The sequence below is a fragment of the Carettochelys insculpta genome, chromosome 5, assembly GCF_033958435.1.
Source record: "Carettochelys insculpta isolate YL-2023 chromosome 5, ASM3395843v1, whole genome shotgun sequence".
NCBI lineage: Eukaryota > Metazoa > Chordata > Testudines > Carettochelyidae > Carettochelys > Carettochelys insculpta.
Window position 1 is genome coordinate 57,045,254 of NC_134141.1, and position 24,312 is coordinate 57,069,565.

The 24,312-nt window shown below is 46.5% G+C and overlaps 1 protein-coding gene and 1 long non-coding RNA gene across 3 annotated transcripts in view; one reads left to right on the forward strand and one right to left on the reverse strand.

Annotated features, from left to right (window-relative positions):
• FANCC (FA complementation group C) overlaps positions 1-24,312 on the forward strand; it is a 199,089-nt gene that overhangs the window by 116,041 nt on the left and 58,736 nt on the right. Inside the window, exon 7 of the mRNA XM_074995137.1 lies at positions 14,372-14,528. Within this exon, the coding sequence (XP_074851238.1) occupies positions 14,372-14,528 (157 nt within the window). The remainder of the gene's footprint in view (positions 1-14,371; positions 14,529-24,312) is intronic.
• Positions 1-24,312, reverse strand: part of LOC142013569 (uncharacterized) — a 31,597-nt gene that overhangs the window by 2,115 nt on the left and 5,170 nt on the right. Inside the window, exons 2-3 of one of the 2 annotated variants that reach the window (XR_012645709.1) lie at positions 22,097-22,223; positions 146-370 (exon numbers count right to left, since the gene is read on the reverse strand). This is a non-coding gene — a long non-coding RNA (uncharacterized LOC142013569). The remainder of the gene's footprint in view (positions 1-145; positions 371-22,096; positions 22,224-24,312) is intronic. The other variant, XR_012645710.1, reaches the window with a different exon arrangement.

Below are 24,312 nucleotides of genomic sequence, written 5' to 3' on the forward strand. Positions count from 1 at the left end.
AAAAGCCCAAACCCCTGTCTGCATCTAAAACTAAAAACTGCACCTTAGCAAAAGCAGCTGCAGCACCCCCAGCACTAGCAGTGCCTAAAAAGGTGGTGCAGCCATCCCCATCCCCAGTAGATCAAGTGGAGGGCGCTGGGCTGACCTCGCAGCTGGCACCAGTTCAAATACAGTTCTTTGAGTGGTCCCTGTGGGTGCTCCGCATTAGGTATTGGGCTCGCCACAGCGCCGCAGATTGGAGATTTCCAAGCTGTATCTCGTCAGATCGCGAATACATAGAAGTGCGCTGGTCCTTCACACGCTTTCTGGTCCATGCCAGCTCCTCTCAACTGCAAGCGGCTGCAGATGGACTTCGCTTTGGCTCCAATGTCTGAAAAGATAAAACCCTTTATTTGTTTCAATAGTCGATAGTTTTTAAGAACTGTTTTTAGAAATCTTTTACTGTATACAGTTATAGTTAGAAAGAAGAGAGCAGGGGGAAAGCTCTGCCAATAGAACTTTCTTATCTTTAGCATAACCCGGTTGTTAACACTTATCTACAGACTGGTAACAGAGAGGGAGCTGTGCTAGTTTATATACTATCAAAACAAAAAGCAGTCAAGTAGCACTTTAAAGACTAGCAAAATAATTTATTAGGTGAGCTTTCGTGGGACAGACCCACTTGTTCTGGTCTGGCTATGGTCTGAAGAAGTGGGTCTGTCTCATGAAAGCTCACCTAATAAATTATTTGGCTAGTTTTTAAAGTGCTACTTGACTACTTTTTGTTTTTATCTACAGACTGTTTGTTGTTCTTAGTACCCGTTAAGTACTCTCGTTAAAGTTAAGCGAGGTTAAGTTATTCAAAACAAAAAAAAAAGAAAAAAGGAGATGAGAGGGAAAGATGTCTCTGGCAGGCTTCAAGAGATGCGAGTCATGCGGTGAGGCTATACCAGCCTCTGAGGGCCACAGCAAATGCATTTGTTGCCTGGTCGAGGCCCTTGTGCCTGAAAAGTGTCCTCATTGCTCTGCCAGAGCTAGGAAGGACAGAGAAATGTGGCTGAAGATGATTTTGTTTGATAAGGCTCTTCAGCCTGAAACAACCGAGCTGACTCTTCCAGAGGGTCTGTCAGCACGTCAAAACCGAAAAGCGGCTTTTCTGATCTCCTCAGGTCACAAAAGAAAGAGAGTGTCTCCTGCTCGATCCTTGCTAGTATTATCCATGAGCAGGACGAGCGAGGCACAGAGCCAAGACCCATCTATATCTAAAGGGGACACAAAGCCCAGAGAACAAAAGGCAGCACCCAGGACTCAGACTTACAAACACGCAGAGGCTAAGATTCCCACAGGTGTCTAAGCGACAGGTGCCAGAGACTACGGCACCGAGACAAATAACTGCGCCACTGAGATCATGGGAACTGGAGGCCCCGGAACACAGACTTGCGGTGCCGAAGACCTCTGATTGTGTGGAACCAGAGGCCCTGGCACCGAACGCACTGATTACGGAACCGGCGGCACCGATACCCGCATCGAAACCTTTGGCACCAGGCATGACACCATCTGTATCGGCGCCAGCCCAGCTAATTCAGGAACCGAGGAAAGCACGTTCTAAAACACGGCAGTGAATTCCCTCCCCGGACCTCTTTATTATTCCATTTCCTTTGTCTCCAAGCTCTCCCCCAGAATCATACATACTGGAACGGCCTTTCCTTATGTTGCCGTCTCCATTTCTGCAGCCTCCTGGCTCAGACACCCTCCACCTGACATGCGACAATCACACCGGCTACAAGGATACCCCTACCAGGTATCCCCACCTGTGCCTATATCATCTAGATGGTCTCACCTATCACATTCTTTTCGCCATCATGGATACAGGCAACACTAGCGCTCCAGATCCTCATGACCAGGCTCATGTCCTTGCTACTAAGTACATCGGTACCATTGGGAAGACTATCTCTGGAACTGTCGTTATTCAAGGTCCAGAGATAGATCCCCACATCCATGCCCCTCATATAGACAGTCCTCCTCTCCTTCTCCAAGGAGGCGTCCTCTCTCCCCTCCAAGAGAGGGTCTGGACCCAGTTGTAGATCCTCCCTTGGGACACCTAGGGGAGCAAACACAGAAAGTGTCTGAGGAACAGACAGAGGCATATCAGACAGATGCCACTTTGTCCTCTCCAGATGAGGCGGTCATCCCAGGCAGTAGATCCCCTTTGGATGACCATAGACAGTTTCAGGATCTGTTCGAAAGGGTTGTCCAGTCCCAGGATATACAGGCGGCAGAAGTACCAGAGAGGCAGAACAAACTCCTCAAAAATCTGAGACGACCTACATCATCAAAGATAGCCATCCCATTGGATGAGGCCATCACAGAGGCTGCTGCTAATATCTGGCAAACTCCAGCTTCTAGTCTGCCAACCAATAAGAGGGTGGACAAAAAGTATTTTGTGCCATCAAAGGGAATGGAATTCCTGTTCAGCCACCCCCAACCAAATTCTCTTGTCATAGTATGCTCTCAGCAGAGGTCAAAAGCACCACAGTACAAATCTACGGTGTCAGACAAAGATGCAAAGAGACTAGATATATTTGGGCGGAAGGTATACTCATCCTCCACCCTACTGCTATGTATGGCTAACTACACCATACACCTCTCCAACTATAATTTTGATAATTATACAAAACTGGTATCACTCATGGACTATCTCCCAGATTATAAGAAGCCAATCCTAAAAGCAATAGTTCAGGAAGGCCATGCGGCCTCATGTAGGGGAGTCCAAATCACACTTGATGTGGCAGATGCAGCAGCACGCTCCGCTGCCACTGCACTGGTAATGCGACTATTATCCTGGCTGCAAACATCCGGCTTCCCTAAAGAATTACACATAAAAGTTGAGGACCTCCCTTTTGATAGATCAAAACTGTTCACTGAAACCACGGATGTGGTTCTCCACTCCAGCAAGGACTTGAGGACCATGTTAAGAAGGCTGGGCATGTATACCCCTCCCTACAGGAGGAAGAGGTATTACCCTCACCAGTGACACTACACCAACCAACCTCAGCACCCACCATACCAACGAGGCTATGATCCAGGGCGCCAACAACATCAAAGACCACCTAGATGACATACCCAACAAGGCCATAATCCTGCACCACAGACAGCCAGACAACAGGTTTGACTACTACGTCAAGGACTGCGACACCACACCCATCACTCAGTGCCAACAGTCATCTCATCCCCTGTTTCACCACCACCTCAGACCATTCTACTGTCAGTGGGAAAGTATCACCACAGACATGGGTACTTTAAATTATTTCTGCGGGTTACACCATCCCATTCTGCACGCTACCACCAAAAAAACCCAGTCCCTCCTCAGGGACCCCTCTCATGAGACCTTGTTAAAACAAGAGGTCGATCACCTCATCTCCATGGGTGCGGTGGAGAAAGTCCCGGATGAGTTCCAGGGGAAGGGTTTCTATTCACGTTACTTCCTCACAGAAAAGAAGACAGGAGGCTGGAGACCAATACTAGACTCACGGGCTCTCAATCGTTACCTCCCCAGACAGTGTTTCAAGATGGTCACCATTACTTAGTTACAGCACTGGACAATGGAGACTGGTTCACAGCCCTTGACTTACAAGATGAGTACTTCATCATAACCATTCATTCTGCACACAAGTGCTTTCTTTCACTGTGGGCACAGAACTTTTCCAGTACAAAGTTCTGCCCTTCGGCCTGTCTTCAGCACCCAGAGTCTTTATGAAGACACTCACTAGTGTCGGCTTACCTGCATTGTCAAGATGTCTTCATCTTCCCATACCTGGATGATTGCTGCTTAAAAGGCAACTCGTGAGTAGACTTGTTACGCATGATAGACCTTACTACAAAGACATTCCATTCCTTGGGCCTCATTATCAACTTCCAATAATCGATGACGGAACCCACTCAGGACAGAGTTCATAGTAGCGCACCTTAATTCCATCATGGCGAGAGTGTATCTACATACTGTGTGTTTTCATGCTATCCAGTCTCCGATACAGGTGCTGGTTTGCAGCCCAACAGTACAAGTATTAACTTGTCCGCAACTTCTGGGAAATATGGCTGTCATCACATTCATGGTGCAGAATGCCAGACTGCACTTTCGCTGTCTCCAGCACTGGCTGTCAACTGTATATATACCAAGGAAACATACCACTCACAAGAAGGTATCACCTGCGGCAGAGGTGATGTAGATGTAGTATTACCGCATCTTTGGAGAACATTGCATAGGGTGGGTCACCATTACTATGGCCAGCTTGCTCACCCAAAGATCTCCTCAGAGTTTCATATCAATGAGCCGATAATTCTACCATCCTTCTATCCTAAGCTGCATACCTTGAGTAGGGAAGTACGGCTTCGTGCACTTGATGTGAGAAGGGCACTGGCCTTTTATATAGACAGAACCAAACCCTTCCGAAAGACAGACAGGCTGCTGGTGTCACTTTCACACAGATCAAATGGAGAAGGGCTGACATTGCAAAGAGTTTCAAATATTATCACATCCTGTATAAAGATGTGCTACTCATTACATAAAACCCCTTTACCAAATCCGCCCACGGTCACTCCACCAGAGCAATGGCGGCTTCGACAGACTTCTTCAGAGGCGTCTCCTTGAAAGACATTTGCAGAGCAGCAATGTGGTCGTTCTATGACATGTTAGCCAAGCACTACGTGATTCATCGGCTGCTGGAGGAGGATGCATACCTACTGACAGCAGTCCTCTCGGGGGCAAGCTACACATAATCCGGTACCCACCTCCATGTTTTTGGGTCACTGCTGGGTAGTCACCTAATCTGAAGCACCCACAGGGACCACTCGAAGAAGAAAGAGAGGTTGCTCACTTGTGTAGTAACAGTGGTTCTTCAAGATGTTTCCCCATGGGTGCTCCACTACCCACCTGTTCCACCCCGCTTTGGAGTTCTGCTTTATGGTTTTCAGAGGCACCTGAGACAGTTGTTTCGAGGAACTGGCATGGACCGGATCACACATGTGACCAAAAGTGCGCGAAGGACCAGTGCGCTTCTACGCATATGCATTCCAATGAATTACAGCTTGGAAATCTCTGATCTGCAGTGCTGGGGTGAGCTCAATGCCTAATGTGGAGCACCCACGGAGACACATCTCAAAGAACCATCGTTACTTCACAAATGAGCAACCTCTCTTTTCCAGTGCCAGAAGAACATACGGTGCCACGCTCTCTCCCAGCACTAGGACAACAGATTCAAAACCCACTGCGGCAACAGCTCTCATCTGCAGCACTGAGGAAAGCTAGAGCTAAAACAGAGTTCCATCAGGGAACCACAGTCCTTGATTATTAACCAAGTCACCACTGGGGCATTAAGTCACATCCCCCAGTCCGCCCTCCAAAGGACACTCTGTGTGGCTATCACCATTATCACAAGTCACCAAGGTACTATTACTCTGCAATTATAGAGACCATTCACCCAGAAGGGGTGTTCAATTTTCAGAAGCCCTTTTATCTCCACATTCTTCTCGGGCTAACAGATATATTTTGACTGCAGAAGCACCTTCTCATGACAACACTAATCCCTGAGTGTAACACAGGCAGCGCATTATCTATGATCATCACCACCATCATCACCCACACAAGCCTTACCACTCCAGGCCCCAATTATATCAATTGCCTTGCCTCAAAAGCAGTCCAATTAGGAGTCACACAGGAGCACCCTCTGCTGTGCCACAGTACCAGCCATTTCCTACGTTGTCAGTTTCTTCACACACTATGATAGAGGGAGAACTGCATAATAACCATATGCCAGATGGTATGGAGTCATGATTTCTTCCTGACATGCCACCAGCTGAATCTGCCACATCCCACAGAGAAGCTGTCTCACCCGGACACCAGTCTTCTGCTGATGACCTGAAACAATGTCAGGATCTGTTTAAGAGAGTGGCAATCAGTCAGGAGATCACTTTAACATAAATACCTGAGAAGTAACACAAGCATCTAAAAAATGTACAGCCTCCTCCAACTGCCAGAGTAGCTCTACCACTTGACAAGGCTATATTGAAGGCAGTAGATGATGTCTGGCAAAACCCTGCCATGGCCACACCAACCGACAAAGGGGTTGAGAGAAAATATTTTGTCCCAGGGAGGAGCATGAACTTTTCATTTTTGAATCCACAACCAAATTTTCTACTAATAGATGCGGCCAGTCACAGAGAAAAATCATCTATTTACAAAAACACCCTTGCTGACAAGGCGCATAAGCTCCTGGAGCTATTTGGTAGAAGGATTTATTCATCTTCTACATTCCAGCTTTGCATAGCTAATTATTCGGCACTCTTAGCCAATCACAACTTTGACAGTTATTCTAAATTTTCTCAATTAATCTCTCATCTGCCTGATGACAAAAGACCTACCCTGAAATCTACAGTTCAGGAAGGCCACGCTGCAGCAAAAAACAGCACTGCAGATAGCATTAGACTTGGCTGATACAGCATCCGGAGTCATAGGCACAGCCATTACAACGTAAAGACCCTCATGGCTACAGGTAACAGATGTTCCAAAAGAACTCCAGACAAAGGGGGAGGAGTTACCATTTGATAAAGTCAAACAATTTGCAGAAAACACAGATGACATTTTACACTCCAGCAAAGGCACAGAACTACTTTGTGCACTTTGGGGATGTACACTCCCCCATTCCCTAAAAGAAGGTATACACCATACCATAGATACTGGGACCAGTCATTTGCAAGGCAGTCCTACAGATCTAATCAATATAATAACATAGACCAAGAAATCAGAGGCACAATGACCTGAATAACCGCTCAGCCCTTTCTTTGGCCTCAAAACAGCAAGTTTGAAGTTTTGGTTGAGGGCTCGTCAAACCTCCCACACTCTCCAGGTGCACAACTATCAAATATTTCATCACTGCCTACATCCCTTTTACCACCAGTGGATGCTCATAATCACAGACAGATGTTAGACATCATCACCCAGGTATACACTATCCCTCTACTCTCCATCCCTGCAACATCCCCCCACTTAACCCATCCCTCTTCAGGAACCCTTCCCACAAGAACTTACTACAGCTTGAAGTGCTACACCGTTTACAAACTGGAGCCATAGAAGACGTTTCAAAACAGTGTCGGGGAAATGATTTTACTCAAGCTATTTCCTAACAGAAAAGAGAACGACGGGAGACCCATCCTGAATCTATGGTGATTGAACAAATATATTTGCAAATAACGCTTCAAGATGACCATTCTAACTTTTATAATCCCTGCACTGGACGAAAAGGACTGGTGTGCAGCCCTTGACCTTCAAGACACTTATTTTTACGTTTCTGTTTACCCTGCTCACAGACACTTCTTATGCTTCACCCTTGGAGCACAACACTATCAATAAGGAGTCCTGCCCTTTGGGCTTTCAGCTGCCTCCAGGGTATTGACCAAAGTCCTTGCTCTAGTAGTGGCGCACCTGAGATGGGAAGGCATTACCATATTTCCATATCTCAATCATTGTCTCCTTTGAGGACCATCTCAAGACATCATAAGAACTGTGGTCCAATCCACAAGACATCTCCTACCATTCCCTGGAGTTCTTTATAAACATTGCCAGATCAACCCTGGACCCCATCACATGCATCAACTTCATAGGCGCTTGGCTCAACTCCACAATTGCTTGAGCATATATCCCTATACAGTGCCAAAAGGCTATAATGGGCTTGATATCGTAACTTACTATCAGCCCTACGGCTCCTGTGCTTACATGTGTTCACCTCTTCGGCCACATGACAGTCACTACATATGTAGCTAAGGCAGTACTGCCCACAGTAGATGCACTGCACCAAAACCCACCATCCACCTAGTGAGGTACTGATCAGCAGTCACATACTGTGGAGCATCCAGGGGGACAGCACTCAAAGAAGAAAGAGAAATTACTCACTCTGTGCAGTAACGAAGGTTCTTCAAGACGTGTGTCCCTATAGTTGTTCCACGTCCTGCCTGCCTCCCCTCTACTCGGTGCAATAGCCCTAGTTAGGGCATCAGTGAAGTAACTGAGGAAATAGCAGGGCTGTGTGCACTATCCCTAGCGGCATGAATGGTGCACATGCACAGCCCCACTCAATACTGCTATGGAGAGTCTCCATGCTGTGGTGCTGAGCAGCCCAACACCTACCATGGAGCACCCACGGGGGGACACATCTCAAAGAACCATCATTATTGCATGAAGTGAGTAACTTCTCTTTCTTTTTTGCCTGAATAGCAGAGCCGATAGTGGATGAAAAACAAGGATTTCAGATTTCTAATGTGCTATTTCATTTTTATTTTCCCTGTGATACATGTGAGGCAGTATTACTGTAATTGTTTTTGGTTTATACCTTTCATTAACATTTTGTATTTCTTTGCCATAATGTGCTGAATCTTTCCTAACTTCAGCTATTAGAGATCCAGATTTAATTCTATGTCCTTGCATAACAAAAAAATCTGTTACATTCTTGTCTTCGTATTGTCCGACAGTTCTCATGTTTCTGCTGAGAACTTGGTTCTCCATGTTTTCAAGTCATGTATCTCCAAGGAGATTATTTTAAGTAGACTTTTTCTTAAATACAATTAATGACATGTAGAATTGCTTATACCTCACCATCCACTGCTTGCATGAGATTAGCTCATGAAGGAAGAACAGCTGACTGAACCTCAACAAGGTAGAGGTGATGTTGGTGAGCAGAGAAAAAGCACCAGGGGAAACTTGCAGCCACAATGCATTCTCCTTTGGTTGAAGGTGCATGATCTCAATTCAATCCATAGTTTAGGAATGTTTTTGAATTTCATAATGAGGCTAAGCTTTTACATAACATGATCTATGAGTAGCTGTCTATCAACTCTAGTTAGCAAGCAGACTCCATCCCATCTTGGAAGATGATTTGGTTTCAGTTATACAGGCATTTGTAAGTTTCCAGCTGGACTACAGAAATGGTAAATACAACTGGACATGAAGCCATCAGCTCTTAGGAAATTCCAGCTGGTACAGAATGTAGCAGTGCATCTCTTAAACACTACTAGCAGTGGGCTACTGCAGGAATATCAGACCTGTCCTCTGCTTTTTATGTTAGTTTCACACAAAATATCAAGTCAAATTCAAATTCTCAAACCTGATCTTCAAGGCACACTGGGCCCTGAGTATGGGATATTATGGATGCTGGACACAACTTCCTCTGGAGCCTAATAGCATTATTTCTGAGAGGTGCAGATGAGATCACTGAATAAGACCAAAAGTTGGTTTTCCCCCAAGGGCTCTAGTAACAGCAAAATAATCATTGCATTGATAGTTAATAGCAGGACAGCAACTTCTGATTTATCTTTGTACATGTGCTACTAGATGGATATGCCACCAGAAACTAATTGAAGACTTTTAGTTTTAGTGAAACTTTATCTGAAAATCCAAAAGGAATGAATGGTTTTTAAGTTATCCATTTCCTGTGGCTTCAGATCAGCACTCTTTACAAGTAGTGGTATAGATTCTGGAAGCTTTCTCAGGACAGCTGTTCTATTGTAGACTTTCCAGACTGAGCCACTAACACTCAAGTCAACCAGTAATAAATCAATACAAATTATTTTTATCACTCCTTAATGTGAGTCTGAACATTTTCTGTGGCAGTTGAGTGTTTTTCTGTGGGCATATTTTTTTTAAATTGAATACTCTCATCTGTATTTAATCTTTTCCAGTGCTTGTTTATTAAAACAAGCCAAAAAAAATCAGTTAGTATTGTTATTGGCCACTTTATTCATTGAGGGCTTCTGAAGTAGTTGTGAGGGTATTCCTGTGCATGGAGGTGGTAGACTCATTATTCTTTGCATGGTGGGCTCTACTAAGGTTCTTACAATCTTCAGAGGCATTTTTCCATTTCAGTTACATCTCATAATTTACCTTCCTATTCATCTCTGTGTGACTGCCCTTTTCAGTCTCTGACCTCAGATTATGAGCCTTTCTGGATAACCTAGTAGACTGTTTCTTTAGTTATTAGTAAATGTCAGCAAAACAACAAGAAGTCCTTTGGCACCTTATAGACCAACAGTTATTTTGGGGCATAAGCTTTCGTGGGCAAAGACTCACTTTATCAGGTTTTTGCCCACTAAAACTTATGCTCCAAAATATCTGTTAGTCTATAAGATGCCACATGACTTCTTGTAGTTTTTGTGCATACTGAATAAAATGGCAGCCCCTCTGAAACTAGTTAGCAAAAGAGTGTAACTAGTAACCAACCAGAGAACTCAGTGATCTCCTGTTTGAGGCCTGCCTGTTAATTAAATTTTCGCTGTGTGGACTTTGCTGTTGCTTCCTTTTCAAAAACATAAAATAAATGTTTCTCTTTCACAATATATGTGGTTAAAGATCAAAAAGAAGGCTTGAAATAGCAATACATATTAAGCTACAAACCACTATCAGCTTAATGGTAATGTAAAAGATAAGGTTGCAAATCTACTCTGGCATTCTATTTAATTCACCCTGCTGAGCCCAGATGGTGTACAGTACATATAATATATACAAGTTAATGTTTAAACAGTACGTAGGAGTGGATCTGGGCTGGTGGCCTCGCAGCAGGGAGCCCAGATGGGGCCAGGAGCAGAGCCCAGTGGGAGGGACTGGCATCAAAGTTGGCATCTGGAAAGGGAGCCTGGGAGAAGGCACCACTGGCCAGGAGATGTATTGACCTCCCTGGGCAGGCAAACACCTTTAGTCAGGATCCAGAGAGTGCCAGACCAGGGAGGTCCAACTGTGTAGCTGTGCCTACACTACAGAGTTCTTTCAACAAAACTTGGATTTTGTTAAGAAAACTCGGTGTGTCTACACTTAAAATTCTTTCCGTCAAGATACTGTTGACAGGATGTGGCACTTTTCCTGGCAGAGTTCTGTGTCTCAGTCAAAACTGAAAACAAATCCATCACAATCAGAGCTCTATACTGTGTACCTATGGCCAGTCATAAAGGTACAGGGAGCCCTGGAAACCCCCTATCAGGAAGCAGGTAGCATTTGAGCAGCAGAGACAGCACATTTTCTGCTGCCTGCTCCCCAGCCACTCCCTGAGGTGACACACTCCACATGACAGCTTCACAGCCACACCATGACCTCTCTGGCTTCTCCAGAGATCAGGGAGAGGAGTCCCGGGACACACCCCAGGGCATGAAGAGGTGGGCCCCTCCTGGATGGAGCCGGAGATCCAGGACCTGCTGGGCCTTTGGTCTGAGGAACAAAAAACTGGCTCGGCAGCAAAAAGGCGGAATGCCTCAGGCTACATCCAGGTCACCAGTGCCCTGGCGGTGCGCGGACACCCTGCCCAGACCATGGAAACAGGTCCAGGCGAAAATAAAGGAACTCTGGCAGGGCTAAACCTGGGCCCAGGACACTGTCTGCCGACTGGTGGCATAACAGGCAAGCTGCCCATACTATAAAGAGCTCCACAAGGTCCTCCACCCAGAGGACACCTCCCCTCGTGTGACCCCCCTGGATATGGCCGAGGAGGCTGTCCACACCCCCAGAGCTGGAGCCCCACCTGAGCAACAGCCTGGGACCCAGGGCGAGCCAGAGACAGAGGACAACACTGCCTCCTTCACAAGCAAGGTGGCCCGGGTTACTTCCTTCTGGTCAGGCCCCTCCTGCAGCCAGGATACCTCCAGGACCTCCCTGAACCTACTCAAGGGATGCTCCAGTGAGTACCCCACAGGGGGTGTGGGCAGACTTGGGCAGGATCTCACCCCATGGACCCAGCATGTGCACATATGTGCAAGGCGGCATATTCGACCTGGTCCAACCATGCAGCTGTGGGAGGCTGCAAGAGCCCCGGGGAATGAGAAGGGGAGGCCCACCCACCGCTGTTATGGCTGGGAGTGGGACAGTTGCACGGGCAATGGCCCAACTCCAGGCACACCACTGGGAACTGCAACTCTTGGCTCGTGGGCATGCCCATGCACAACAGGCAGCACTTGGACCGATGGATTCTATCCTCAGCTGCCCCCCAGTCCCCCCCACTGAGGCCACTCCTCCTGCCCCTGCAGGCTTTCCCTGCCGAGCCTGACCCTGCCACAGTCCCTCCCTGCCCATACCGCCCCATGCTACCAGCCCCAACACAGCCCCGATGGGGACTCCTGCAGAGTCACAGCCCCCTACCCGTTCCCTGGACTGAGGCCCCCAACTCCATGTCCCATGTTCCCACTTCCAACTTCAGATGCTCCCCAGCCCTTGTCCCATACCCCCCCATGTATATAGTTTTCCAAATATTTACCTTGTACATAGTTCATGGCACAGTTTATCTTTGACGTGGTTTTTTTTAGTTGAAAAATTAAAGTTTTTATTTTTGTACCACCCCTGTGTCCCTTGTTATTGTGGGGTGGTTGGGGTGCTGGGTGAAGGGGAGGGTCATGATGGGGATGGGGTGGGGCTGCAGGCCCAAGGCCCTTGCTGGGATTGCCATAGGGGGTGTTATTGGGACCCTTGGAGAAGCTCTCCCTTAAGGCTTCCCAGATCCACAGCTTGTCTTGATGGGCCTGGTCGTTGGGGGCTGCACCTGGCTGTTCATAGGTGTGACTGGCCCCTGCCCTGGGAGCAAGGTTGTGGAGGGCGCAGCATGCCCCCATAACTTGGGGGACATTGTTCTCCCCCTGTCCAGGCATGTCCGTAGAGATCAAAACTTACCTTGAGGCACCCAAAGGTATACTCTACCTGGTTGCACGCCTAATTAGGCAGGCATTGAACAGCTCCTGGCTGGGATCCTGGTGTCTTGTGTAGGGCCTTATGAGCCGGGGCAAGAGGGTTTAGGCAGCGTCCCCCACAATGCAGAGTGGCATGTCCATATCCACGATGGTCAGCTCCCCTGAGTGATGAAGGTGCCCACCTCCATCCTCCAGAACAGGCTGGAATTGCAGAACACCCTCGTGTTGTGTGCCCAGCCTGCCCACCTGTGTATGACCAGGGCCTGCAGCATGATGGAGTGATACCCTTTTCTGTTGATAAACTATGCCACGCTGCGGTCCAGGGCCTTGAATCTGGCCACAGCAGCTTCCATGTTGGTCAGCCGGATGAGCCTCTGCAGCAGGAGTGAGTTGATGGCCCTCACGATCTGCAAGGGGAGGAGGCAGGACACATGAGTGAGGGACTGGAGGGGTTGAGCCCTTGGCCCCAGGGGTTCCCCCCCCCCAAGCTCTTCAGGAGCCTCCCCTGTGGGGCCGCCCCCCAAGCAGCAGGACTGTAAGCGTGGGACTGCGCAGTCCCCTGGGGATGGGGCTCCCCTGCCCCCTCTTCGCACCCTAGATCCCACTCCCCATGGGTCTCCCTCCTTTCCTGCCCTCTACACCTTCACCCCCCGTCCTTACTGGTCAGGGTCCACAGCCTGGAAGTGCCTTACCTGCATGAGGACAGTGCCGGTGGTGGACCTGTCCATGCCAAACTGATTCTCCACAGGAGCTATAGCTGTTGGGTGGTGGCCAGCTTCCAGAGGGCCATGGAGACCCTCTTCTCCATGGGGATGGTGGGCTGTAGGTGGGTGTCCTATTGTCGGAGGGTGGAAGCGATCCAGGTTCAGTGCTCCAGTAAGGTCTCCTTCCTCATGCAGAAGTTCTGGAGCCACTGCTATTTGTCCCACCACCCCATGACCAACCAGTCGCACAAGTAGGAACTGGTGATGTATCTCCTGACCCGCCTGCTCACCTGAGGATGCGGGCGCAATCAGTGCCTTCGGACAGTGAAGGCATCCTCTTCATGGGTGGTGTTCTCCTCCAGAAGAGGAGGAGAAAGAGATGCAGTAGCTGTGTATGTGGCAGTGCAAGCCCAGGTGCTGCTCTGGCAGCATTGCTCACTGGAAAGGTCAAACTTTCTCACAGAAAGCATGGGAGCTCTGCATTAGCTTTTTTGTCTCTCCAGGAGGTATGCAGACCTTAGCATGGGCAGGGAATGCAGTTTGGGGAGTGTGAGGGGAGCCTTTAAGGGCACACCAGGCTGGAGCTTCAAGAAGGGCTCGGCATCCATGTGAGCTTGTCTTCTGGCTCTCTGGGGCCTGTTCTCTCAAGAGTGTCCAGAGTGTGTGACTGCTCTCTGTTGACAGATGGTGTCAACAGAGCGAGCCACTTTTACATGTAGATGCAATCTGTCAACAGGAGTTTTGTCGGATGAGTTCTTCCAATAGTGACTTCTGTCAACAGATCACTGTTTGGCTTTGGGAGAAATTGCTTAATCTTTTAGTGACTCAGTTTTCCTGTCTGTAAAAGGTGAGTAATAATGAGGAATGTGCTTTCTTCTAAAATTGTAGAATAGTATGTATATATGGATTGATAATTTTAATTGATATTAATTCATTTCCTGGCTCACTTTGTAGAAAACAATATTTTCTCGTTAACTCAGGAAGATGATTGACCTCTCAGAGTCAGCTATACTAAGCTTGTGGCTTCGTCATCTGCCTAGCCTGGAAAAAGCAATACTGCATCTTTTGGAAAGGTTAATTTCCACTAAGACAAGCTCGCTGGAAGAGGTAGCATGTATCATAAAAGATTCATTACTGGTATGTACTGTGGTTAATACATGATGCTTTTTATACTGAAGGATCACTAAATACTTCGCTGTGATACATCACTGAAATCCAACAACCTCTATGAGGCAAAGTAGCTATCAGCTGGTGTGTAGCTTAACAACTGTAGTAGAAAGAGGAGAAATTTTAGTGCAGAACACTACGTCAAATCCCGACACTAATATAAAAAAATTAAAAACCTTACAGAATATAATGCCATGGCATCAAAAGCTTCATTCACAGACTATCCAAAGATAATCACAAATAGTGCTTAACTTTTCTGAAGTATGGAGCACTCATTTCTCCCTTTAGAATTTTAAAAAAATTTCTCTTTGGTGACTCAAATCTGTCCGGATTTGTATGTAGAGCTCCATGTAGTTAAAATATTGAAGAGTGATGTTTTAATTGCTAAACTGTGTCCAATAAACTGGATTATTGGATTGTGGAAATACTCATTTACTTTTTAATGAAAAAATATGAACAAAAAGTATTTTATTTAAAATATTTGTTATGCAATTATCAATTTAGATACTTTAAACAACTATTCTGTTATACAGTACACCAATTCCATCTAGTGTATTTGGAAATTTATTTTGATTTGGTGTGTGGTTACCTGTTATGACAAAGGCTCCCATAAACAAATAATGGTGATAGAACTCCATTATGAAAACAAAACATTTCAGGATGAATTATGTCATATGCTTGTATTTTGTGTTATGTTTTGGGGATGGGGAGTCCCACATTACTACGAAATTGACGCGGCTCACTGCCGTGCGGCTCATCCAGACGGGGCTCCTTTTCGAAAGGACCCTGGCTACTTCGAAGTCCCCTTATTCCTATGAGCAGGTGGGAATAAGGGGACTTCGTAGTAGCTGGGATCCTTTCAAAAAGGAACCCCATCTGGACGAGCCGTGTCAATTTTGAAGTGCTGCGGCCGGCCGCATGCTAATGAAGCGCTGAATATGTATTTCGGCGCTTCATTAGTAAACTTCAAAATGGCCATTTGCATGGCCATTTTGAAGTTTTTGGCTAGTGTAGACATAGCCCCCTGTCACATATTTAAAGATCAATATTTCCCCAGAAAATCTTACAGGATATATAAACACAACACTAATAAACACTAATAGACCACAAAATCAGAAATGTAGAGCCCTATATAGTCGCTCAACAACAACACCTCTCTCCAAGCAGCAGGTTTGAAAATTTGGTCCAGGGCTTGTCAAACCTCCCAAATCCTCCACTGCACCAGGATTCTCAATTATTCCATTACCACCTACATGCCTTTTACCATCTTTATTCAGGCTACTTCCTAACAGAAAAAGGAAAGGGGTTGGAAACTCATCCTAGATCTACGGCAGTTGAACAAATACCTTCTCAATCAGCATTTCAAAATGACCGCACTATCTTCTATAATCCCTGCACTGGATGAAGGGGACTGGTTCGCAGCCCTCGAACTTCAAGATGCTTTCTTCCACATCACCATTTACCCCACTCACAGGTGTTGCTTGTGCTTTCCCCTTAGGTCACAACATTGTCAATACACAGTCTTTCCCTTTGGGCTTTCAACTGTCCCCAGGGTACCAAGGGCACCTAGTGGCCGTGCACCTCAGATGGGAAGGTATATCACCATATTCCCATGTCTCAGTGATTATCTTCTTCGAGGCCTTTCACAAGACTCCACAGGAGTCATGGTACAATCCATGACACAGATCCTACAATCTCTAGGTTTCCTCATCAACATTGAGAAATCAACTGCACTGATACAATGCTGTAATGAAAATTTACTCCAACATGTAACCTACAGTTACATTGCTGAGGTAATTCATTGTGATAAATGGCTCCAATGATGTAGTTCTGAAGTCAGCTATTCACATTACCGCATTTATACACAATAAATTTTTTTCTGGTTGCTTTTTTCATACAGTATTGTGTTTATTGCAGATAGTAAGAAGAATCTAAATCATCAGTAATTTTAGCTCATTTTGTATTGTAATTTCCATGAACCATAAGGCACATAGAGGTCACATCCTGGAAATGTCATAATCAAACAAAACACATACCTCTAAATAAAAGTTCTAAATATATATTTAGACAGGATATCTTCATTGGGGACAACACACATAGTGGCTACCATGTGGCTGACATCATAAACATCACATACACAGACAGGTGTCAATACCTCGAAAGGTAATCAAGTCTCTATGCTGGTGAACCCAGGAACAAAACATTCCAGTAGGGGTCCCATTTCGCTACTGTACATAGATTACAGCAAACATTGTTTCAGCACAGAAAGAAAGTAAAATCTGTCATAATATATGGTATTCAATCATTCATTCATCCCTATTAACTTCACATAAAGAACACCACAGCAGGATTGAGACCATATTGTGCTGGCCCGTTCTTATTGTGCACTTGAAAATTCAGCACCTGACCCAAAGCATTCTAAGACGACAAATTATATACGGAAATAAACAAGAGAGGTAAGTGAAGTCATTCTGTGGTAAGGGGCAATGTGGATGATGACACAAAAATGAGAATTTGACAACTAAGCAGACATACCTTGCTTAGTTGTTAGGAGGCGTTAAGAGATAAGAGTATACAAGAGGTATACATGAAGGTGCAGCTGAGAGTTAAAGACAAGAATCTTGAACCTCTTCCAGTGAAGCAGGGTAGAAGAAGCTGGTAGGGTGAATGATGTGATCACAGCAATGGTCAGTGAGTCTAATAATTCCCTTATTACATACTATTTTAAATTCTATTTAGATTAAATTCTATTTCGTAGTCAGAAACTTTGGATCTTCCGAAGTGATGAATATATCCTGTCTAAATGTATATTTAGAACTTTTATTTACAGGTATGTGAGTATGTGTTTTGTTTGATTATGACATTTCCAGGATGTGACCTCTATGTGTCTTATGGTTCATGGAAATTACAATATAAAATGAGCTAAAATTACTGATGATTTAGATTCTTCTTACTATTTGCAGTAAATACAATACCGTATGAAAAATGCAACCAGAAAAAAATGGTGTATAAATGAGGTAATGTGAATAGGTGGCTTCAGAACCACATCGTTTGAGCCATTTATCACAATGAATTATCTCATTCATGTAACTGTAGGTTACATCTTGGAGTAAGTTTGCATTACAGCATTGTGTCATTGCAGCTGCAGCGTATCTGGTGATGGTGTACCATGCTGAAGGGAGAGCACACTCCCACTGTCATAATTATCTCAGTGAGAAGCTTGTCAGTGGGAGAACATCTCCTTCTGATATAGCATTGGTATGGACAGCATTAAACTTGTGTTGGTTGTGGGCGCTGGTCCCTGTAAGCTGAGTACTTGGGCAGCCACCTATGGGAGATTCAGGTGCTGCCCACCTGAGTAGCAGAGTGCCCACAGCCACTAACAGTGGACAGCATGAGTTTCTGTTGGTTGTGCACATGCATGTGTTCCTTGGTGCACATGACAAAATTTATTCCACCCAGTGATAAAAGATATTAGTGGGAACACTGGTTGTTGGGATTTTTCATACCCTTAGTGACAAAAGTTTGATCAACTTAAGTGATAGTATAAACCTATTATTGGAGATCTGCAGGCCCCTGACAGGTGACCACCGTGCACTGTTATGAAAGAAACTTACTCTCCAATAGTGCTATATTTGGATTCTAATTGTAATTAGGACCTAATAATCTAGTAACTTTAATTTTATAAGGTGTGATGTTAATTATGTTTCCTCCTCTTGGAAGAAACTGGAATTAGTATGGGAAATTTTGTAGTTACTAGAAAGTAATAAAAACAAAACATAAGTGCACAATGACACAACCTACACGAATATTCTTTGGCATATCAGGGATTGGGAAATCTTGCATTTTCCAGAAGGGTTAATGTGTACCTATATGTGTGTGTATAAATTAAAATCCTAATATGCAAATTAGAAATATTGTTAAAAATATCTTCCTTTACAGATACATTTCATGTTTTTGTACAGCCCTTACTACATGTACATATAGGCAAATCAGGGTCAGTAGTAGTGTTTGTGCAGATTTTATTTGGTACTTTTTAGAAGCAGAAGTAGTCCTACTCCTTCAAAAGGTGAGGCACAAAAACTCCTTGGTTCTTTCTTGACATTGTAATCCAGTCTGTAGGTATGCAGTTCTTCTGGCATCGTCAACTTTCCCAAGTCAGGCCCAGAATCAAAACTATGATTTTTACAGTTGTAATAAAGGTTGTGGATCCTCAAATGCTGTTGGTTTGATTCAGCACTGCAGAGTGAAAAGTGCCATGTGCTGGGTGGTGAGGTGACAATAGTGTGCTACAATACTGATGGTAAGGTTTGGAGTTGTACCTTGGCGCCCATGCCCCAACATTGCCCTCCTGCTTTAATTGATCCTGACAGTTATATTTTGGCTGGATCCACAGTCATATTTCACAGCTAGACTTGCCAGTGAAAGAGGCAGAGAACAGGAGCGAAGCACTAAGGGGTACCATACCATGCCATCTTTACTTTTGCGCTGTTGCCTTCACAGCAGTGATGGGCATCAAGAGAGTGATGGTTGCTGATTAAGTGTCCGCTTCTGTGGCCAGCAGGACAGAAGTAAGGGGTGGCAATACCATGCCATCTTGACTTCTGTCACTGGCAATGGTTCTGCCTTCAGAGCCAGGCTTCCCGCCATCTCCACTCTCCAGCTGCCCAGCCTTGAAGGCAGCGCCACTATCAGCAAGAGTGCAGAAATAAGTGTAACAATACCAACTCCTCCTACAATAACTCCACAGACACAGAGAGAGAGAGAGAGAGGGAGAGAGAGAGCTTCTGTAAAATTTCAGATTTAAAGAACTGAAATAATGAAATTTCATTATTTTTTAAAATTCCACGATTGTGAAATTGACCAAAATGGACTGAATTTGGTAGGGCCCTAACTGTGTTCCTTAAGGACAAGGTTTCTTTGTTTATGCTCTAGATTCACCCCCCCAGAGCAGTCTCTGAGTTTTACCTGAACCAGCCTAACCACTAAAAAGTATTCTGTTCTTCCCAAATTCTCACACATCCTCAGAAGAAAAGAGACCCTATTCCCTCAATGTTCAGTGAGACTTTCACCTAAAGAGAATAAAAACATTCAGGAAATCTCTTAGACATGTGTTTCTTAATGACTGATCTATGGTCTGGCAGCAGTCCCTGAGATTTCCTTGATACACTTAAGGAAGAGACAGCAAGCTGGTATCAAAAATAAGAAATGTTGCTCTGTGCTGCACTTGAACTGCTGTACTCCTGGGCTACGTCTACACGTGCACCCAACTTCGAAATAGCTTATTTCGATGTTGCGACATCGAAATAGGCTATTTCGATGAATAACGTCTACACGTCCTCCAGGGCTGGCAACGTCGATGTTCAACTTCGACGTTGCTCAGCCCAACATCGAAATAGGCACAGCGAGGGAACGTCTACACGCCAAAGTAGCACACATCGAAATAAGGGAGCCAGGCACAGCTGCAGACAGGGTCACGGGGCGGACTCAACAGCAAGTCGCTCCCTTAAAGGGCCCCTCCCAGACACACTTTCATTAAACAGTGCAAGATACACAGAGCCAACAACTAGTTGCAGACCCTGTATATGCAGCACGGATCCCCAGCTGCAGCAGCAGCAGCCAGAAGCCCTGGGCTAAGGGCTGCTGCCCACGGTGACCACAGAGCCCCGCAAGGGCTGGAGAGAGAGTATCTCTCAACCCCCCAGCTGATGGCTGCCATGGAGGACCCCCCGCTATTTCGATGTTGCGGGACGCGGATCGTCTACACGTCCCTACTTCGATGTTGAACGTCGAAGTAGGGCGCTATTCCCATCCCCTCATGGGGTTAGCGACTTCGACGTCTCGCCGCCTAACGTCGATTTCAACTTCGAAATAGCGCCCGACGCGTGTAGACGTGACGGGCGCTATTTCGAAGTTAGTGCCGCTACTTCGAAGTAGCGTGCACGTGTAGACGCAGCTCTGGTGTCCTTATCCAGGAACACCTGTGGTATGGAAGAAGCTGTATGCTGCTGCTGCCCCTCCCTCACAGCTGTGGGAATCACAGTGTAGCAGCACACTTCCTCCCCAAGGGTTTTTCCGCACCTCTTCCATAGTGGTGGTGGGGCAGTGCTTGGGAGCAGTGGGGAGCACAGAACCACTTATGCCCCTGGGAGTGAGGCACCAGGTGATCAGCCCACCTCCATCCCTCAAATGGCTAGACCCAGATGCACTCTCCTAGCCTGGAAAATTCTTTGATCAGGAATACCCTGCTTCCCAGGGTTCATACGTAGAATCATAGAATTCTAGGGCTGGAAGGGACCTCAGGAGGTCATCTAGTCCAGCCTTCCCTCCTTCTTCCCTGCCCCCCACCCCCACAACCACCCTTCCAAAGCAGGATCAACCCCAAATAAATTATCCCAACCATGAATAAGTCAAGCCAGGACTTAAAAACCTTCTCTTGGTAATGCATTTCAGTGCTTCACCACCCTCCTGGTGAAATAGTTTTTCCAAATATCCAACCTACACCTCTTCCTCTGTAACTTGAGACCATTGCTCCTTGTTTTACCATCTGTCATCATTGAGAACAGTCTTTCTCCATCCTCTTTAGAGCTCCCTTTCAGGAAGTTGAATGCTGCTATCAAATCGCCCCACAGTCTTCTCTTTTGCAAATTAAATACGCCCAAATATCTCAGCCTGTCCTCATAGGTCATGTGCTCCAGCCCCCTAATCATTCTCGTTGTCCTCTGCTGAACCCACTCCAATGCGTCCACATCTTTTCTATACTGGGGTGCCCAGAACTGGATGCAACACTCCAGATGTTGTCTCACCAATGCCGAGTAGAGGGGAATAATAACTTCTCTAGATCTGTTGGAAATGCTTCTCCTAATGTACCCCAATATGCTGTTGGCCTTCTTGGCTACAAGGACTCATATCCAGCCTCTCATCCACTGTAACCCCCAGATCCTTTTCTGCTGCAGTGCTACTTAGCCAGTTGGTCCCCAACCTGTAACAGAGCTTGGGGTTCTTCCATCTCAAGTGCAGGACTCTACACTTGTCCTTATTGAACCTCATCAAATTTCTTTTGGCCCAATCCTCCAATTTGTCTAGGTCAATATGGACCCTATCCCTACCCTCCAGTGTATGTACCTGACCTCCTGGCTTAGTGTCATGTGCAAATTTGCTGAAGGTGCAATCCATCCCCTCATCCAGGTCATTAATAAAGATGTTGAAAAATACTGGCCCTAGAACCGATCCTTGAGGCACTCCACTTGAAACCGACTGCCAACCAGACATTGGCAGATGATGATCAAGTGTATTTGTCACCATGGTAGAGAGGCTCGGGAGTCAGGCTACATCCTCTCAAAGGCTCTTGAAATGGATAATGGCTCTGTTGTCTGCTGTCTAATCATCCCCCTCTTAAGGAGTAAGAGCTCGGACAACATCTATGGCATCTTTTTTTTTTTAAATATAAGTTAGCTGTTTATCAATCACCCATAGTGATTGATACATGGGTAACTACATGAGGCCAATCTGTCAAAAAAGAAAAGAAAGCTACTTACTGTAAAATAAGTGGAGGTTTCTGGAGATGTATGGCCCCTATCTGTAGTCCACTATATGCTATTCTTCTCCTCTTTTTGGGGGAATCACAGTGTAGAGGTGATCAGTTTGTCCTGCCCTTTAGCTCTTCTGTGGAGGCAAGAAGTGAGCCTGGGTGCATGTGCAGACCAATGGATATTGCTTTCAAAATTCTCCAGCTGCAGAAGGGTGGACTACAGATAGGGAACACGCATCTTAAAGAACCGCCAGTCTCTAAGACAAGTAACTTTCTGTGCCAGTTGCCAAGACTCATTTCTTTATATTCCTTCATCTGCCTGGATGCACCTACTGTCTCATGTCTTATCTTTACACTGGAAAGCTCCTTGGTGTAGGAGCCATCTCTGTTTGCACAGTGCCTAACACAGTAGGGTCTTGATCCATTATGACAGCTTCTAGCAACTATGATAATACAATAAGCCATGGACATTGTAATAAGAGTGCTGTTTCACTGCACCCTGTCAGTAAGTTTCATGGAAAAGTTCTGGTCCTTGCGCAAATCACTTGCATTTTGGCTTTGCTTAAAGAATAGAATTTGGTCTTCTTTAAAATAATCTTCAGTACCCAGTGGCAATGCAAGCACTGTTGACCCCACAAGCAAGTAAATGGCTTGTTTGTCATACAATGACTGGATTAGGGTTAGGTTTAGGGTTTGGGTTACTGTACTACTATAGACAAAGAACTAGTAACAGTCAAAGCCCTATGACAGGGGTCTGCAACCAAAATAGTGAGAAGAACAATTTTTCTTCTTCGAGTGTCCCTGTGGGTGCTCCACATTAGGTGTCGGGCTCGCCCGGTGCCACAGATCGGATCTTCCAAGCAGTTTCTGCCGGACCGCGCATGCGCCGGTGCGCGCTGCTCCCTTGCGCGCTCCTGGCCACATGCGCAATCCAGTCCCCGCCAGTTCCTCTTAACCGCCATCGGCTGCAGACGGAATCCGACTAGGCTACGGCCAAGTTAGCGTATTCAATGGTTTTTAGCTGTTTTCTTTAAAGTTTTCAAGTTCTTAGTCTATTTTTAAGTTAGCCAGTTGTTATTTTCAAAAAAAACCCCCAAGAAACAACAAGCGGGACGGAATTCAGTCCAGTCCTAGTAACAAGCAGAGCACCGGAGGCCAGGAGCCTAGGGCCATTAGCCCTCCTGCCGCGGCAGGCTATCGGAGAGGGGGAAAACAGCACAGAGAAGGTGCTAAGTACCCCATTAACAACTAAAAGACTCACCAACAATGTCCTCTTCAGGATTCAAGAAATGTGAGTCTTGCCGAGAGGCAATGCCAGCGTCTGATGGGCACAGTCACTGTATAAGGTGCCTTGGGAAGTCCCATGTCATGCAGAAATGCTCCTTCTGTGCAAAATTAACAGCCAGAGCAAGGAAGGACAGGGAGATGCGGCTTAAAATACTGCTATTTGACAAGGCCCTCCAGCCAGACGTGCCGGAGCTGCCACAGCAGGAGGGACCCTCCGGGGCCCAGAAAAGGAAAGCTGCCTCCCTCACCCCATCAGTGCAAAAACAGAGGAAAGTCGCCCCAACCCGATCCCTGCCAGCGGCAGCAACAGCGAGCGGGACGGGAGGAGCGCACAGCCCCCAGTCGCAGCAACAGCTGATCGGCGGTGGCACGGAGAGCCACGTGGAGGCGGTTCAGCCTCCGATGATCAAACAGCCGTCCCGCACCGCAGGCAGGGCGGCGGCTACACAAGTGCCGGTACCAGCGGCACCGCAGGCAGCGGCACCGACCCCCGGGGAACCGGCGGTGCAGAGCGCGCAGGCACGCAGCCTGCAGGCACCGGAGGACACCGCCTGCGCGGCACCGCCCATGAGCGTGCCGAGCGCGGCGCAGACGGGGCTGAGATCCCCTGCACGTCAGGGGGCGGAGCCACCCCCTCAAGGGAGGGGGAAGGCTGCACAGAAAACAAGGCACCGCAGCCCCTCTCCAGACAGGGCTGCAGAGTTGCTTTCTCTCAGCCCTCCGCTCATGCTGCGGACTCCCAACTAGAAGGCAGGGGTCCCCCCTAGCCTACCCAGAGCCCCCATCTCCATTTTTACAACCAGCCTCGCCCTGGCTGGGACCACCCTCACCCTTCTTGGGGTTTGAGTCGCTGGAGTACTATCACAAATCGCTCTCTCCAGTGTCCCATGTCTCTCGACGAGCTCGCTCCTCCAGACGCAGGGGGTACGCACCAAG